Source organism: Beta vulgaris, chromosome 3 (genome assembly GCF_026745355.1).
Source record: "Beta vulgaris subsp. vulgaris cultivar EL10 chromosome 3, EL10.2, whole genome shotgun sequence".
In the NCBI taxonomy this organism is placed as follows: Eukaryota; Viridiplantae; Streptophyta; class Magnoliopsida; order Caryophyllales; family Amaranthaceae; genus Beta; species Beta vulgaris.
The window spans coordinates 12,249,174-12,268,595 of record NC_079204.1 but is presented as its reverse complement, the minus strand read 5'-3'; the positions used below and the strand labels follow the sequence as shown (position 1 = coordinate 12,268,595).

Below are 19,422 nucleotides of genomic sequence, written 5' to 3'. Positions count from 1 at the left end.
TTGTCCGGAAGAAAGACGGATCTTTGAGGTTGTGTATCGATTATAAGGAGTTGAATAATGCCACGGTGAAGAATAAATATCCGCTCCCGAGAATCGAGGATTTGTTCGATCAACTTCAAGGTGCAACAGTGTTCTCCAGGATCGATTTGAGATCGGGTTATCACCAATTACGAGTTGATGAAGAGGACATTCCGAAAACAGCCTTTCGTGCGAGATATGACCATTATGAGTTCACAATTATGCCTTTTGGACTCACTAATGAGCCAGCAACTTTCATGGACCTCATGAACAGGACTTTCCAGCCATACTTGGATAAGTTCGTGATAGTATTCATCGATGACATATTGGTGTCCTGATGAGATGTCCAGGCATTTGTTGTATTTTTACCTTCTGGCAGGACCAAAAATGATAAAAGAGACTACCAACAAGGTGAAGTTGATTCAAGAGCGCATGAAAGCAGTTCAAGATCGATAAAAATTGTATGCTGATCAAAGGAGACGAGATTTGGAATTTGCAGTCGGAGAGAAAGTGTTGCTGAAAGTTTCACCAACCAAGGGAGTAATGAGGTTCGGTAGGAAAGGAAAACTAAACCCTCGTTATATTGGACCTTATGAGGTATTGGAGAGAATTGGACAAGTGGCTTATAGGTACCTACAGAATTAGCCAAAGTTCATAATGTTATTCATGTGTCCCAACTTCGTAAATACATCTCTGACCCCTCCCATGTTATCCAACCTGAAACCATTGAACTAGAGGGGACCCTCACTTTTGAAGAACGTCCTGATAAAATCCTTGATTCCAAAACGAGAAACACTCGAAACAAGGCAATAAAGTTAGTTAATGTTTTATGGTCTAATCACCAAACCAAGGAAGCAACATGGGAAACAGAAGACGACATGAGTAAGTGTTATCGTTAACTCTTTTCTGAGGTACGATTATCGAGTTTCGGGGACAAAACTCCTTAAGGGGGGCCGAATGTAATACTAACAAAGCGCAAAGCCATTGTTTTTGTTAATAATAAACATCTAACTTTAAAGTTCGAGGACGAACTTTGTTTTTAAGGAGGAGTAGATGTAATATAATACCCCGAATTTTCAGAAGTTATTTTATTATTTATTAAGGTTTAATATTATTTCCATTCAAAATTTATTTATTTTATTTGATAACTATGTTTATTAAAATAATGATTTCATTTATTATTCATTTTATTATTTCTAATTAATTAAACTCTTTACATTTGGTTGTGGGTATCTTTGTACATGTGTCCATCCATTTTTAGCAATCCAAGGCCCAAATATCGAGCCCATAACCCATATGCCTTTTTAGCCAAAAAGAAGAAGGAAAAAAAAGGGTGGAAATTGTTTTCACCATCTTCCTCTCCTCCCTTCCTCTTCGTGTGATTCACAACACACAAGAACCAAGATTTTCAACACAAAATTTCAGCTTTGTCAGTAAATAATTGAATTTCAATCCACATTTTAGATATTAGGGGTAAATTTTTCAAAACTTAAACCATAGCCCTCACACCTCACACATCCACCATTAGCTTTTTTGACCAAAACTCCCCTATAAATACTGAACTTTACTCACCAAATTACTCAAGCAAACAATCCCAAAAGGTTTGCTTCAATTCATTTCTTTCCTCCTTAATTCCTGATTTTTTATTTTGAAAGTTAGAAATGAAAATTTCAACCCCTCCTCTGCTTCCTTAAACCACCGCACCACCGAAAATCACTCGACCACCAAAGTCGACCGCAACACTACCAGCCCCAAAACCCATCGCAGCCCTGCAATCGCACCTCTGCCGCATCTTTTCGACTCACGCCCAGCCACCAAACCACCACCGGGATTCGCCCAAAACCGCCACCGCAAACTCCTCCTTCGCCTCCCCTGTTTCGCCCTTTGTCACCTTCCTCCTCTCGTTTTCCCCTGCTTCGTTTCTCAGTTTCAGAAACTGAGTGGTTTCCTTTAAAATTTCCTTTCCTCCTTCCTTTCTGTTTATATTGAGTTTTAATTAGTTTTGTTTGTTTATTTTTATTTTTATTTTTATTTTTAAAACTAAAATCCATAAACTTCCTAAATTAGCTTACGTTAATTAAGTTAGTATGTTTTAGTTTCACTTAATCTTTTATAACTTAAATGTTTCTTAAAATTTCTAAAATAAAATAAGGAGTATAATAAAGTTAGTTTTTCATGTTTAAAATAGTTGCTAAAGATAATTAAAGTTAAGTTGAAATAACTTGTGAGTAGTTAAAATGATTTCATAAATGATTTAAAAACTATAACTTTGATTCATAAACTCTCTTAAAATGATAAAGAATTTATTTGAATTATTCAAATTGTTTATAAATAAAAAAGGGGTTATTTAGGAACTAACTTAGATCTCGTTAACATCTATTGTAGACTCCGATTGCGTAGACGGGGAATATAAAGAGTGTTAATACGTTCGTGAACTTAACTTTGGGCATGCGTCACGAGGAATCTCTAATGTCCATCTAAACATAGATCCCGTTAGTGTAAAACGAATCGATTATGTGATTATTATGTGCTTATAAAATTTATAAGTATGGATTATAATTATGACTTATCGACTTAATGCGGATCATGAATACGAATAATGACAAAATGGACAACGACTATGGATTTTGATCATGGATCATGACTATAGACGATGTACGATATGACAAAGATGGTTATTATAACGTTATTAAAATCGTTTAATGTCATTTAGTAATATTATGGTTATGGTTATTATTATTATTAATATTATTATTATTATTATTATTATTATTATTATTATTATTATTATTATTATTATTATTATTATTATTATTATTATTATTATTATTATTATTATATTATTATATTATTATTATTATATTATATTATATATTATTATTATTATTATTATTATTATTATTATTATTATTATTATTATTATTTATTATTATTATTATTATTATTATTATTATTATTATTATTATTATTATTATTATTATTATTATTATTATTATTATGGAAAATTGTGAAAGTTGGAATTGGTAAGAACTTGTGATAATGAAATGATTATGAACCTAAAGTGATAAATGAACTCAAGTGACGGTTGTGTTTATGAAATGAGTTATTGAAACCGCTATGAATGGATTGAGATTATGATGGATTGATTATGTTCACACTGGATTGAGCAAGATGACGTAAATGTATACGTGATTTATGTGATTACTTGAATTAAAAGATATTAATCACGTAAAGTGAAATATCGGAGAAAAATGATGAACAGGTTGTCCTGTATGAGTGGTTCAGCGGTCCCTACAGGTTCTTTGGTTACTATGCTGATTATTCTGTTACTGGCTTTCTTCTATCTTGTTGTGATCCAAGTAGAAGGAATGTGCACACTAGGGACTCCGTTATTATGGCCATTATGATATTTGTAGGTGGTTACTATGGTTTACCCCGGCCTACAAGTAGGTGGTTACAGGGGTTCGCCCCAGCCTACAATGTTGAAGTAAGTCGTTACATGGGATTGACCCTGGCTTACTGGCGTTTTCTTTCCTCTCCTTGAATAACTGGATTAATTGAATTAATGATATGATTATTCAGTGTATATATATATGTGTATATGTGCTATGACTTCCAAAACTATTAACTTACTACTTTACAAAGTATTTTCAACTTATGTATTTTACGGGATGGAGTTGGAATTTCTCAGTTTTTCTGATTTTTGGGAGCTTGTCTCTCTTGTCTCTTTTCAATGTATTTGTGCAGGTGCGTGATCAATCGGGAGAACAAAAGAGAGATCATTTAGAATTGTCATCCACTTAGCATATGATTAGCTTCTGCTGGAACTCTGAAACACTTAATCAATTGGTAATGTTTAATGAACGATTCACTTGGTTGTAAGGATTAATTAATTTAAGTTTAGTTTGCTTTTAATTTTAGCCTTTTATTTATTTCCAAGAAGATAAGTGTGGCGGTAGCGCCATCCGTCGAATCGAACCCTCGTGGATTTATTTTCCCCTAAATCTCGAGTTTTACTAAATGAAGAAGGGTTCGGGACGACGGAGGTGTTACATAGTTACCTTTCTTTTCTACATACATTAAAAATTACCATGTTAATGTACTACAGGAAACAAAGGAAACTACCTTCGCTACGAAGGGTTCAACACTGGTGCCTCATTCAAACCACTTGTACTCAGTTGCATGTCCAGCGATGCAACTACCTTTTTTTCGTTCATGTGTTACCTTTCTTCTTCGTTGCCTTGTCTTTCGGGCCTTTCTTCTTCATCGCCTTCCCTTTCGGGCCTTTCTTCTTCATCGCTTCTTCAATAGTCGAATAGTAACGGACATCACACGTTCTATGGAACAACATTTGACACGAGGGATCCTTCACATTTACCTTCTCTTTTTCCATTCTCCACCACTTTTGCAACTGACTCAGTAGTGTGTTTGGTTTTTTCGCCAGAAGAAGGATTAATTTCTTCCTCCCCATTCATTCGCATATCACCATAGCCTTCGTCTTCTCAACCCTAATAGCAAGCAACTGAAGCGACTCCACAACAACATCTACACTTTCCTCATATACTGCTGCATTCTCACATATAGGACCAAACATTTCCATAATGAAGTCAAATCGACGTACCTCTTCTGTTTTCGAAGGATCGTGATATGCAACCTTAGCCGCTTCACTCTACTGTGCTTCCTTTGAACGTCTTTCTTTCATCGCCTAAGAACATACTTATCGGGGACCTCCATCTAATCGTGCAGCTTGTAGACTTTAATGGCGTGCCTACAAATAATCCCATGGCACTCAAAATATTTGCATGAACAACTCACATCCTTAGAAATTGAGTCATACTTAACCTTGTACGTCTGTTTCTTCTTCGATGGAATGTCCTTTGTTTTCCGACAACGTATCCAAACGTTATCTTCCACAAAGTGCTCTACAACGTTATCATATATTACATTCTTTTCGCTAAACATCAAATAAACTGTTCGTGTGCACTCCCTTACTTTGAACCTTTTTGAATTTGGAATCTGTATAGATATGCTGGAAAACTCCCTCAACAGCAAAATCAGCCATCAGTTGCCATACATATCTAGCATAATTGGCATCTGCTAGCTTCTCATTGGCCCGCACTTTTATTGCTTCACAACACCACACCGCAAACTCAAATGACCGTGTATGCTTGTTGACATACCCATCGAGGAAACTATTCATGCTCTCCACTCTTCGGGTTGTTTTCATTCCTTCCCAAAACATGTACTTATGCAGTGACCCACAACTCCCTCTCTCGACACAAACCTATTATTTTATAATTGAAATATATAAGTAGTCCTGCTGATTACACTCCATAATACAATACTTTTTCAAGTAATTAATACATTAGATTTCATATAATATATATAATTCTCCTTAATGTATTATATATAAAAAGTCCAATGCAATCACATGAACAACAATGCATCTATATATCCAAACTTAACAAACTTAATGTATATACAAAGATACAAATCCTATCCAATTATTTGAATTATAATTAATGAACAATTTCAATTATAATTTATATCACTGAAACATATAAACACATAAAACAGTTTCAATAAATTAACAAAAAAAAAAACATAACTACCAATGACGATAAAATAGAAAAGGTTTCTCTCAATTTTTTTTAATTAAGATTAAATGTAAAAGGTTGTTTTTAGCAACAAAAAAAAAAAAAAAAAAAAAGACTATAATAGGTAACATATTTGTGGAAATGTAATAACAAATAACTTTCATTGTTATAACCAACAAAACATTATCGGTAGCTCAGTGGTGAAACAACAGTTGTGCGTTTTGCGGAGGTCTCACGTTCGATTCTTTTCCCCTTCTTTTTTTCCCTCTTCATCATCGGAACCCTAATTATCAGGTCTTCCGATCAAATTATACCGGAGTTTTCTTCACGCCGGTAAAGCTTCCTTCGTCTGTTCTTCTTAACATCTTCAACTTTTCGCATTCGTCATGGATTCAGATAAACCCTCTTCCACCGGTCGAAAGGTCTGATTTCAATCTCCTTCATCTTTGTATAATTTTCAATTTCATTTCCTTTAAAGTTAATTTAATTTCATGTCTTTGCTTTTAATTTTTTATATAAATTTTTTCTTGCAGCATAGATTTAATCCAAAACCTCGATCACGAGGAAAGACTAAAGCCGCTACTGCGTCTAAAACGTAAAAGAAGTTCAACCTAATTTTTTAATTTCTTGATTCGATTTTTTTCTTTTTTCTAAAATTTATGAATTCTTGATTATTTTTCTATGAATTATTTGATTTTGCAGAGAAATGGCTGATGATAATGATGATTCCGAAGTCCAGCGACAACAGGTGTTGCAGCATTTTAATGAACTTGTAAATTTTCTCTTTCGAATTTATAAGTGATTAAGTTTAAGATTACTAAACTATTTGATTACTATATATAGATTATTACTCACTAGATTACTAATTTGAGGAAGTATCAGCATGTCATGTGTAAGGTTTATATTATTATATCAATGGTTGGCAGAAAAATCCCTTTTGTTATTTAAAGAAAGTGCTGAGGGAATAATATTCAAATTGGAAAATGACATATATGAAAGTAAAAGAAGAAAGATTTTACATCAAGTAAGGTTTATATGGTAATATTGATCGACGTGTAATTTTGGTGTGATCTCCTAATTTTGTTCTATGCGAGGAATTAAGTCCTAAGCAAAATTCTTTGTTTATTGCTATTGGCTTGTTTTTCCTCTCTTTATTTTGATTGTGCATCGATTTGGGTTTTTGAGTTGAGGGGGTTCGCATTGTTGTTGGGCTCTTGGGAAGGCTATAGGAGGATGTCACGTGGTTATGTGTGATGTCACATGGTTTGATGAAGAAAAAAGAGCGCGGAAAAGACAATAGACAATATTACTAAGATGTTGCATAGGCTAAATTGATAGTATTTACCACTTTAATGTATTAAAATACTATATTTTTTCAATATCAGCGCAATGACTAACAAATCTCTAATATATGTGCTTAAACCTTCAATTACTTACAATATGGGATTGAGTTTATAAGTACTTTGGGTCCGTTTGATTCAATAAATTTTGTCTTATCTTATTTGATTTTTATCTTATCTTATCTTATGTTATCTAATCATATTAGAACTTTTTATTTGCCGTAAATATTGGTTGAACAAATATATGGAAGATTTCAAGAAAAAAAGCTAGTCTTAATTGTTGGGTTAATAGATTGAATGACAAATATTGCAAATTGGCTATACAAAAGGAATGTGACTAATGTAATTGATGATGGTCTACGAATGTTTATGTTTCGTTTAAAAAGATGGGTAATATAATTAGCTCAAACTTAAAAAGGTTGGGTAAATTACAAATTTCCCCCTTTGCATGTTTCAGGGCAAACATCGACGGTCTAAAGTTGTGGATAAAGGTTAGTTTTTCATATGATCAGTATGACTGTGATGTAATGTAACTGATGTGTATATAATGTATATGTTCTATAATGTTGCACCTAGTCAGTGTCTCACAAGTTGGTCGCATTGAACTTATGTTTCTCGCCTCAAAACCCCTCAGTAGGTATTTTGGTGTACGTCTAAAAGTAGAGGGCTTTTTTTCATTCCAATGTCCAGTGGAGTAAATGCTTAAAAGCTTAATGGTTCTCATGGTGACTTAAATGAAATTGCCACTATCTCATAGTAAAATGTATAATGTTTTGGCATTTCAGCCCATAGAATAATCAAGGTAGACCACTTTTGTATTAAACTTGTTACAAAGTTTGCCATAGATCTAAGGTGTAAAGGATTTTCTACTGCCAAGGCGGGAGGTGAAAACACGCGAACTACACACGTGAGGTGAAAACACGCGAATTACACGCGTGAGGTGCGAGATTTTTTTAACTTCACAAAAAGCTTCATAATTAGTCTACATTCTCAAAATAATTTCCCATATATGCGAGTTGAAAATACTGCTTTTGGATGGGATGTGCCACATTGTCCTTGCTACTTATAGGTTGCTTGAGGTGATTGCTTGTGGCAGCAATTAGATAGATTTTTTTGTTTTATCATTGAAAATACAAGAATTTATCTCCTTTCTGAAAACATTTCGCATATGATATTGATAAATGCTTCATGACACAGTGCTCTGGGATGGGTTGCAAATTCTTAAATTTGTCATTTTGAAATACAAGGGAGTTTAATGAAATATTATTTTTGCATCTTTCATAACGAAAACTAGTAAATACTTGTGTAGCTACTCATACAAGGTCAAATTGAAGGATGATCAGGGAGTTACATTTGGATTTGTTTCTTGTAGTTCCAGTTCAAGCCACATTCATTCATGGAGGAGAGCAAACTGTTAGCATCAGAGGATCTGATTGCCCTCAAGATGTAGGTCTCGAGCATAACAGAGAATCAGATTTGATGGACTTGGATGACAGTACTGAGCCATCTAAAGATTCTTCAATATCTGCAGCTGGACCAAGTTTGGCAAATAAGAGTTCAGAAGATGATTCAAAGGAGTACGGAAAACCTCGGGTATAGAAGCCTTGACAATTTCTCTCTTTATCTTCACTTATTACACTTATGCTGACAGAATGACAGTAGAGTCTCTGTTCAACTGCAGAGGACTGATACATATCATCCCACCATACTTCCTTGGAGGAGACCAAACTCTGGTGATCCAGGTATGCTTTGGCCTTTGAACTCTTATCAATCAAAAATTTCCTAACTTTCCACACTGAAGCAAATCATCTGTCAACAAGAAAAGAGAAAAAGAAAAGTTAGATATTTGGAAGTCCGCATGATGTGGAATTTATTAGTATTCAAAAGTGAAAAATATCTCTCGCTCTGCAAGCGCAAAGTTGCAACGTACCTAGAATCTCTGGTTGTATTTTAAAAAGAATTTTTTTGTTGTAAGGTTGACATGTTTTTCACTTCTCCTTATAGACATTCTTGACGAGGCCGAATTTGGGGAAGCCGCAACGAAATATGATGAGAACGCAATAAATCCTGCCTCTGAACTTGGATTGCTGGTGGGTAAAATTGAATGGAAAAAATAGCAACCATTTTGCTACATGTGTGTTTTATTTATATGCTATAATGAATTGTGATACTCCACAGAACCCAGATGACACAAGTGAGAAAATCAGGCTGCTGCTTCTTAAACTTCCTAAATCTCTCCCTTCAATTAAGCGGTCTGCTACTGCTGAGGGGGAACAAATACAACAAGGCTATAGTTTGAAAGATTTGCCTCCAGGACACATGGGGAAGATGTGTGTTTACAAGAGTGGAGCTGTCAAACTTAAACTAGGAGAAACCCAATTTGATGTAAGCATTTTGAAAAACTTTTGCTTGATTCTAAACAGGATAATTCGTATCTTTATCATGGCATCTCCTCTCTTTAGCTTGCTTCATGATATCCTTCTGCTTTACATGATAGTTAATATCTTCTGCTATATGGCCTTGTACACTTGAATGTAGTGACAGAATACCTTTAGATTAGAGTCATTAAGTTTTTTGGAGAAACAGATAGGAAGCTGTGTGGCATAGATTAGTCCAGTAATCATGAGCTTGGGTGCCTGGATTCATGGAGCACTATGACCTTATCCCGACGATTAGACGACCTCAATATGGATTCCGATATACATTTGATAGTGTTTCTTCCTGCCCCTGAAGATTTTATGTTGTGGGGATGGAAATACATATAGCTGATGATTAGCAACTTATAATACAAAGATCATACAGATATTATGGATTATGGTTTAAATTCCATATATTAAAATGATTTTCCATAATGCCTGTTTTTGCAATTTGCATAATTATCACTCAAAACATAATGTTTGCTTGCGCATGAGAACTACTTTGCATCAACATTGTACATGGTTAGACTGTTGCATATTTGATTTAATTGCCATAGCCTTTGCTTGTGGAAGCAAATGCACCGAACAAAATAGATTAAGTGTATGCTAAACCACCAAACTGTTTCTTCCCAAACAAGAGAAGAGAAAGGAAATACCATTCCACACTTATGTCAAGTTGTTCGGATAGTCTCTGTGATTCAATGTGATCTGCACTATATTTCTTTGAAATGGAGAATAATCAGAAATCGAATATCTTGTAGGTTTCACCTGGAACAACTATTTCTGATGCCGAAGAAGTAGTGGCAGTCAATGCTGAAAAGAAGGAATTCTTATCTCTTGGGGACCTTGATAAACGAATGATCATAACCCCTGACGTAGACGACATCTTGGATAATGAGGACCTCGGCTAGACAGAAAAGCATCTGATGCCTATGAAGAACAGCAACAGTATAGACTATAGAGTACATCTTGTAATTTTGTAAGTATGTAGGGACTAAGGAAGGAGTGCAGGTTCCTTGACTAATTTAAAACTTCAAGCATCAAATTAGTTTTCGATTGTTCAAAAACTGAAAATATTGATTTTGTCATTTTAGCATTACTGATGCAATATGTGTGTACATAACATCTACATAATATAGTTTTTGGCTTTTCTGTTAAAAAAAGAATCACATTCGAAGTACAGTTCAATTCCTAATTCCTTAAGAGATTTGACTTGGTTTACGTATCTCATTCAAACAACCATTATTATAACTTCTAAACCAAAATCGTAATGTTAGCAAGTTTGAGAGTCTTGCCCCTGTTTTTGTTGAGGTAGTCACTGTTGATGAGACGCGAACAAATGTGGACTTTAGCACGGGAGACCTTGTGTAATCAGTATGTTTGGGGGTATCACATTTACTGTAACCACTTTTACTAGGATGAGATACCCTATATTTACATTAGCATGAGATACTCTATCTTTTACTTGTTGCAATTACTTTGTTAGTCGAATTCAAGTATAATGACTCTATTAACGAGATAATGAGGTATGTACATATATGTGGTCAGTTTTCTAATTTTTAAAAAGGCCCAAATGCATCACAAAAATTATTATTAATAATATAATAATAACTTTATGATGTATAATCTATAAAAACTAGATAAAAAAATACTATAGTTAAATTTATAGAAGTTATAAAGACAGTTTTTTCACCATATACCCCTGACAAATTTTTTTTGTACCATAGATCCTTTCGGCTTTTGAAATTCACCATATACCCTTCACTTTTCAAAAAATACATCAAACTACCCTTTTGACTAACGGTGTTATACTTCTGTTAGTCATTAAACCCTAATAATTTCCCATTTAATCCTAATTAACTACCCTAAATCCCAACACTAATACTTAACCCTAAACCTAACTAACCAAAAAACCTAATCCTGAAAACCCACTAGCCGCTACCCACCCCATCCCACCACCCATAGCCCACCATCGACCCCCAACCCACAGCCCACCACCCCCCATACCTACCCTAACCCTAACCAGCGCCACCACCTGACCCCCTACCACCCCCCTTCCCCCGTAGACCCGTCCCCCTCTCCCGCATCCCCTATGCACGGTCTCGCCTCTCTCTCCTCTGTTTTTTGCCGAAAAACGCATGGTCTCTCTCTCCTCTGTTTTTCGCCGGAAAAATGCACCCCCACGCTCGCTCTCTCTCCTCTGTTTCGCCGGTCATCTGTTTCGCCGGTCCTCTGTTTCGCCGATCTCTATTTTTTAAAAGGGAAGGGAGATGTGGGAGGGGGATGCAAGATGGGGGTGGTGGGAAGGGGAAGGCGCGGCAGGCTGGCATGGTTAGGAGGGGAAGGTGCAGCATGCTGGGGGTGGAGAGGGGGAGGCGTGGCTGCAGAAGAGAAGGAGGGGAGGGGCTGGTGGGGGTCAGGTGGTGGCACTGGTTAGGGTTAGAGTGGGTTAGGGATGGTGGGTTGTGGGCTGAGGATGGGGCGGTGGACTATGGGTGGTGTGCTGGGGATGGGTAGGGGCTAGTGGGATTTAATTTTAGGGTTAGATTTTTCTATTAGTTTAAGTTTAGGGTTGAGGGTTAGTGTTAGGGTTTAGGATTAGGGTTGAGGGTTAGTTAGGTTTTGAGGTGGGTGTGCGAGAAAGAAAAATTTCTTTTTTTTTGTGTTTTCAAATTTAAATAAAAATCTAAAAATCAACCAATAAAAAAGCAGCACGTGTCTTAGAGAGTGCCACGTCAACTTGTTTACCTCTTACAACAAGTTAACAACCGGTATTGCCTTACGGGAATTTTGATTTAAAGTTTGTATTATTGCATAATAATCAAAATTTTGTATTACTTCAAGAGAACGATCAAAAATTTGCATTACTCTTGTTAAAAAATCCTTTAATTTATTAGAATTTGACTTTGCTATTGCTATCAAAATTATTATTTTTTTAAAAAAAACAATCTTCAAATTCATTAACCCATTTTTTGTTTTTGTAACTTTTTTCAAGTTCAATGCCAATGCAATGAAATGGGTCCATTTTCTCATTAACCCATGTTTTCTTTTACAACAAAATGTACTCACATCTTCAAATTCATGTACAACTTCACTTTCTAGTTTCATCAAAACATAAGCTTTTCAATGCATTGTAGCCCAACTACTACAACAATATATTCTAACCACCATACCAATTTTACCAACGTATCCATTTCAGTCAACACTTAAACAACTTCCGCCTACAACAAAACATTAGAGGCTGCACTTCAAAATTTTGTCGATTGTCTCTCGCTATTATTAACTCCTCTACTTAGTAACCGGGTAAAATACCCTATTGACCCATCTCCATCTACCATTGGAATTCCGTTGTGGGAGTGGGATGCTCCACACTGTGTATAATAATTATCATTTAAACAAATCATATTCCAATCAATATAATTTTTTTTGACATAATGGAATTTACTCCCTCCGTTTCCTAAAGATCTTCCCTCTTTCTATTTAAGTGCGTTTCCAAAAAATCTTCCCTCTTTTACTTTATTCTTTATTTGGAAATTTTTTTCCCCTTTTTACCCTCTCATGTCCCTATCATATGGTCCACATTACATTATTAATTCAATTTTACTCCCTTTCTCTCTACTACTTTAACCCTTTTTTATTTGTTTATTTATCTTAACCCCTTTCTCTCTCCTACTTTACCTACCCCATACCCTCCACAAATGGATCCTCCTTGGTATATGTAGGAACAGTAACAAGGAAGATCTTTAGGAAACGGAGGGAGTACTATATAATAGCCAAACTAATGTCATTACCTGCAGTGATCCACCACCAGCACTTGGTGTTGAAGTGAGGACAAAATATCCACTGACTGTCATGCTCCCGTCACATTCCAGTGCATGTCTACAAACATTACCACACATAGTTACCCCTTTCTTTTCTACATACATTAATTATTACCATGTTAATTTACTACAGGAAACAAAGGAAACTACCTTTGTCGCGAAGGGTTCAACACTGATGCCTCATTCAAACCACTTGTACTCAGCTGCATGTCCAGCGATGCAACTACCTTTTTTTCGTTCCTGTGTTACCTTTCTTCTTCGTCGCCTTCCCTTTCGGGCCTTTCTTCTTCGTCGCTTCTTCAACAGTCGAATAGTAACGAACATCACGCGTTCTGTGGAACAACATTCGACACGAGGGATCCTTCACATTTACCTTCTCTTTTCCCTTCCCGCCACTATTGCATCTGACAGTAGTATGTTTGGTTTTTTCGCCAGAAGAAGGATTAATTTCTTCCTCCCTTTTCATTCGCGTACCACCATAGCCTTCGTCTGCTCAACCCTAATAGCAAGCAACTGAAGCGACTCCACAAGAACATCTACACTTTCCTGATCATACACTACTGCATTCTCACTTATAGGACCAAACTTTTCCATCATAAAGTCAAATCGACGTACCTCTTCTGTTTTCGAAGGATCGTGGTATGCAACCTTAGCTTCACTCTACTGTGCTTCCTTTGCACGTCTTTCTTCCATCGCCTAAGAATATACTTATCGGAGACCTCCATCTAATCGTGCAGCTTGTAGACTTTAATGGTGTGCCTGCAAATAATCCCATGGCACTCGAAATATTTGCATGAACAACTCACTTCCTTAGAAATATATTGAGTCATACATAACCTTGTACGTTCGTTTCTTCTTTGATGGAATGTCCGTTTTGTTTCCCGACAACGTATCCAAACTCTATCTTCCACAAAGTGCTCTATAACGTTATCATATATAACATTCTTCTCGCTAAACATCAAATAAGTTGTTCGTGTGCACTCCCTTTGAACCTCTTTGAATTTGGAATCTATATAGATGCGCTAGAAAACTCCCTCAACAGCAAAATCAGCCATCAATTGCCATACATATCTAGTAGAATTGGCATCTGCTAGCTTCTCATCATTGGCCCGCACTTTCATTGCTTCACAACACCGGTATGCAAACTCAAATTAAATAATGTGTATGCTTGTTGACATACCCATCGAAGAAACAATTCATGTTCTCCACTCTTTGGGTTGTTTTCATTCCTGCCCAAACACGTGCTTTAGGTATGCAATGACCCACATCTCCCTCTCTCGATACAAACTTGTTATTTTATAATTGAAATATATAATTAGATCTACACATTACACTCCATAATACAATATCTTTTCAAGTAATTAATACATTAGATTTCATGTAATATATATAATTCTCCTCAATGTATTGTATATAAAAAGTCCAATGCAATCACATGCACAACAATGGTGTACCATGAGCATGGTACACCCATGGGTATTTTTGTAATAAATTAGAACTTCAGGTGCTCATTTGACACCAAATTTGCTCATATGGGCATTTTGCTCATTTACTCATTTGCTCATTTTGTAATAAAAGTATTTGCTCATTTTCTTAAATGGGTAGAAATGTTTGCTCATTTGTTCATTTTGTTCATTCGCTCATTTTGCTCATTTTGCTCATTTGGAGAAAATAGTTTTAGGTGTACCATGAGCATAGTACACCCAGGTGTACTATAAATATTCTCTAGCATCTATATATCTGAACTTAACAAACTTAATGTATATACAAAGATACAAATGCTATCCAATTGTTTGAATTATAATTACTGAACAGTTTCAATTATAATTTATATCACAGAAACATATAAACACATATAACAGTTTCAATAAATTAAAAAAAAAACCACATAACTACCAATGACGATAAAATAGAAAAGGTTTCTCTCAAATTTTTTTTATTTAAGGTTAAATATAAAAGGTTGTTTTTAGGAAAAAAAAAAATTGACTATAAAAGGCAACATAGTTGTGGACTCTGAAGATGTATTAACAAATAAATTTCGTTGTTACAACTTACAAAACATTGTCCGTAGTTCAGTGGTGAAACAAGCGTTGTGCGTTTTGCGGAGGTCTCACGTTCGATTCTTTTCCCCTTCTTTTTTTCCCTCTTCATCATCGGAACCCTAATTATCAGTTCTTCCGATCAAATCATACCGGAGTTTTCTTCACGCCGGTAAAATTCTTCGTCTGTTCTTCCTAACTTTTCGCATTCGTCATGGATTCAGATAAACCCTCTTCCACCGGTCGAAAGGTCTGTTTTCAATCTTCTTGATCTTTGTATAATTTTCAATTTCATTTCCTTCAAATTTAAATTTAAGTTAATTTCATGTCTTTGCTTTTAATTTTTTTTATATAAATTTTTTCTTGCAGTTTAGATTTGCTCCAAAACCTCGATCACAACGAAAGACTAAAGCAGCTACTGCGTCTAAAACGTAAAAGAAGTTCAACCTAATTTTTTAATTTCTTGATTTGATTTTTCTTTTTTCTAAAATTTATGAATTCTTGATCAATTTTTTTATGAATTATTTGATTTTGCAGAGAAATGGCTGATGATAATGATGATTCCGAAGTCCAGCGACAACAAGTGTTACAGCGTTTTAATGAACTTGTAAATTTCTCTTTCCAATTTTTAAAAGTGATTAAGTTTAAGATTACTAAACTATTTGAGGAAGTATCAGCATGTCATGTGTTTATATGATAACTAATACGATTAATATTATTATATCAATGGTTGGCAGAAAAGTCCATTTTGTTATTTAAAGAAAGTGCTGAGGGAATAATATTCAAATGGGAAAATGACGTATATGAAAGTAAAAGAAGAAAGATTTTACATCAAGTAAGGTTTATATGGTAATATTGATCGACGTGTAATTTTGGTATGATCTCCTAATTTTGTTCTATGCGAGGAGTTTAGTAAATCCTAAGCAAAATTCTTTGTTTATTGCTATTGGCTTGTTTTTCCTCTCTTTATTTTGATTGTGCATCGATTTGGGTTTTTGAGTTGAGGGGTTCGCATTATTGTTGGGCTCTTGGGGAGGCTATAGGAGGATGTCACGTTGTTATGTGTGATGTCACATGGTTTGATGAAGAAAAAAGAGCTCGAAAAAGACAAATAGACAATATTACTAAGATGTTGCATAGGCTAAATTTACGGTATTTACCACCTTAATGTATTAAAATACTATATTTTTTAATATCAGCGCAATGACTAACAAATCTTTAATACATGTGCTTAAACCTTCAATTACTTACAATATGGGATTGAGTTAGTAAGTATTTTCGGTCCGTTTGATTCAACAAATTTTGTTTTATCTTATTTTATCTTATCTAATCATATTAGAGCTTGATGGATATTATTGTTTCTTTATTTGCCGTAAATATTGGTTGAAAAAATATATGGAAGATTCCAAGAAAAAAAGCTAGTCTTAATTTTTGGGTTAATAGATTGAATGAAAAATATTGCAAATTGGCTATACAAAAGGAATCTGACTTATGTAATTGATGATGGTCTACGAATGTTTATGTTTTGTTTAAAAAGATGGGTAATATAATTAGCTCAAACTTTAAAAGGTTGGGTAAATTACAAATTTCCCCCTTTATAGAATACAAACATCCTTGGGTATAAAAGCCTTGACAATTTCTCTCTTTATCTTCACTTATTACACTTATGCTGACAGACTGACAGTAGAGTCTCTGTTCAACTGCAGAGCACTGATACATATTATCCCGTCACACTTCCTTGGAGGAAACCAAACTCTGGTGATCCAGGTATACTTTGGCCTTTGAACTCTTATCAATCAAAAATTTCCTAACTTTCCACACTGAAGCAAATCATCTGTCAACAAGAAAAGTTAGATATTTGGAAGTCCGCATGGTGTGGAATTTATTAGTATTCAAAAGTGAAAAATATCTCTCGCTCTGCAAGCGCAAAGTTGCAACGTACCTAGCAGTGTTACCTAATTCCCTAATTCCCCCGCGAATCTCGAATTTGAGAAAAGCGAATTATGGTCGGTTTTGGTTCATTTTTAGCTCATTTTGGGCGAATTGGCGAATTCAAAAGGCGAATTAGATAGCGAATTAGGTAACACTGGTACCTAGAATCTCTGATTGTATTTTAAAAAGAATTTTTTTGTTGTAAGGTTGACATGTTTTTCACTTCTCCTTATAGACATTCTTGACGAGGCCGAATTTGGGGAAGCCGCAACGGAATATGATGAGAACGCAATAAATCCTGCCTCTGAACTTGGATTGCTGGTGGGTAAAATTGAATGTAAAAAATAGCAACCATTTTGCTACATGTGTGTTTTATTTATATGCTATAATGAATTGTGATACTCCACAGAACCCAGATGACACAAGTGAGGAAACCAGGCTGATGTTTCTTCAACTTCCTAATTCTCTCCCTTCAATTAATCGGTCTGCTACTGCTGAGGGGGAACAAATAGAACAAGGCTATAGTTTGAATGATTTGCCTCCAGGATACATGGGGAAGATGCGTGTTTACAATAGTGGAGCTGTCAAACTTAAACTAGGAGAAACCCAATATGATGTAAGCATTTCGAAAAACTTTTGCTTGATTCTAAACAGGATAATTCGTATCTTTATCATGGCATCTCCTCTCTTTAGCTTGCTTCATGATATCCTTCTGCTTTACATGATAGTTAATATCTTCTGCTATATGGCCTTGTACACTTGAATGTAGTGACAGAATACCTTTAGATTAGAGTCATTAAGTTTTTTGGAGAAGCAGATAGGAAGCTGTGTGGCATAGATTAGTCCAGTAATCATGAGCTTGAGTGCCTGGATCCATGGAGCACTATGACCTTATCCCGACGATTAGACGACCTCAATATGGATTCCGATATATATTTGATAGTGTTTCTTCCTGCCCCTGAAGATTTTATGTTGCGGGGATGGAAATACATATAGCTGATGATAAGCAACTTATAATACAAAGATCATACAGATATTATGGATTATGGTTTAAATTCCATATATTAAAATGATTTTCCATAATGCCTGTTTTTGCAATTTGCATAATTATCACTCAAACATAATGTTTGCTTGCGCATGAGAACTACTTTGCATCAATATTGTACATGGTTAGACTGTTGCATATTTGATTTAATTGCCATAGCCTTTGCTTGTGGAAGCAAATGCACCGAACAAATAGATTAAGTGTATGCTAAACCACCAAACTGTTTCATCCCAAACAAGAGAGGAGAAAGGAAATACCATTCCACACTTATGTCAAGTTGTTCGGATAGTCTCTGTGATTCAATGTGATCTGCACTATATTTCTTTGAAATGGAGAATAATCAGAAATCGAATATCTTGTAGGTTTCGCCTGGATCAACTATTTCTGATGTCCAAGAAGTAGTGGCAGTCAATACTGAAAAGAAGGAATTCGTATCTGTTGGGGACCTTGATAAACGAATGATCATAACCCCTGACGTAGACGACATCTTGGATAAGGAGAAAGACCTCGGCTAGACAGAAAAGCATCTGATGCCTATGAAGAACAGCAACATATAGACTATAGAGTACATCTTGTAATTTTGTAAGTATGTAGGACTAAGGAAGGAGTGCAGGTTCCTTACTAATTCAAAACTTCAAGCATCAAATTATTTTCGATTGTTCAAAAACTGAAAATATTGATTTTGTCATTTTAGCATTACTGATGCAATATGTGTATACATAACATCTACATAATATAGTTTTTGGCTTTTCTGTTAAAAAAAGAATCACATTCGAAGTACCGTTTTAGATTTAACATAAATCTTTCAATTCCTAATTCCTTAAAGGTGAATAATACAATACGATAGTACCTATTTGTATGCGTTGTTGGTTTATTTAGTTGGAGTAATTTTAGGTATATATGTTTTTTTTGAAGGAAGGAATATTAGTTTCTAATATGCCGGTTAAGTTAGTGAATCATGGGATATTTAGTTGAGTTATTAGTGGAAGATTTATTTCCTTATGGATGTAGCTTAGGTTATTATAAAAAAAAGTTGGTTTGTATTCATTTAATGAAAAAGATGCAGTAGTTTTCATGGAGTTTTCTCTATCTCTCAAACTCTTTGCTTTATTATTTTTACTTCAAAATTGCTCTAATACCATGATGAACTTATAAGAAAAATTAAAAGAACATAAAAGACTAATAACATGGTTGTAATTTCTAAAAGACTCCT

General features: G+C 34.9%; 1 protein-coding gene and 1 long non-coding RNA gene across 7 annotated transcripts; both read left to right on the top strand.

Moving 5' to 3' along the window:
• Positions 1–5,752: 5,752 nt before the first annotated feature.
• On the top strand, positions 5,753–10,460 carry LOC104906636 (uncharacterized). 5 transcript variants are annotated; one of them, XM_057393590.1, is made up of 9 exons: positions 5,753–6,037; positions 6,149–6,210; positions 6,318–6,387; positions 7,413–7,446; positions 8,334–8,548; positions 8,637–8,697; positions 8,960–9,045; positions 9,134–9,340; positions 10,134–10,460. In XM_057393590.1, exons 1-9 carry the CDS (start codon positions 6,002–6,004, stop codon positions 10,281–10,283), a joined length of 921 nt encoding a protein of 306 aa, XP_057249573.1. In that variant the 5' UTR covers positions 5,753–6,001; the 3' UTR covers positions 10,284–10,460. The 5 variants fall into 5 exon arrangements, with proteins under 5 accessions (XP_057249573.1, XP_057249575.1, XP_057249574.1 ...); XM_057393592.1 differs by having other exon boundaries at positions 5,756–6,037; positions 6,318–6,363; XM_057393591.1 differs by having other exon boundaries at positions 5,760–6,037; positions 6,318–6,363; positions 8,328–8,548.
• Positions 10,461–15,228: 4,768 nt separating this feature from the next.
• On the top strand, positions 15,229–19,288 carry LOC104906635 (uncharacterized). 2 transcript variants are annotated; one of them, XR_008968744.1, is made up of 7 exons: positions 15,237–15,482; positions 15,602–15,663; positions 15,770–15,839; positions 16,939–16,999; positions 17,400–17,485; positions 17,574–17,780; positions 18,572–19,254. It is a non-coding gene; the product is annotated as an uncharacterized LOC104906635 (long non-coding RNA). The 2 variants fall into 2 exon arrangements; XR_008968745.1 differs by lacking the exon at positions 17,574–17,780 and having other exon boundaries at positions 15,229–15,482; positions 18,572–19,288.
• The last annotated feature ends 134 nt before the right edge of the window (positions 19,289–19,422 follow it).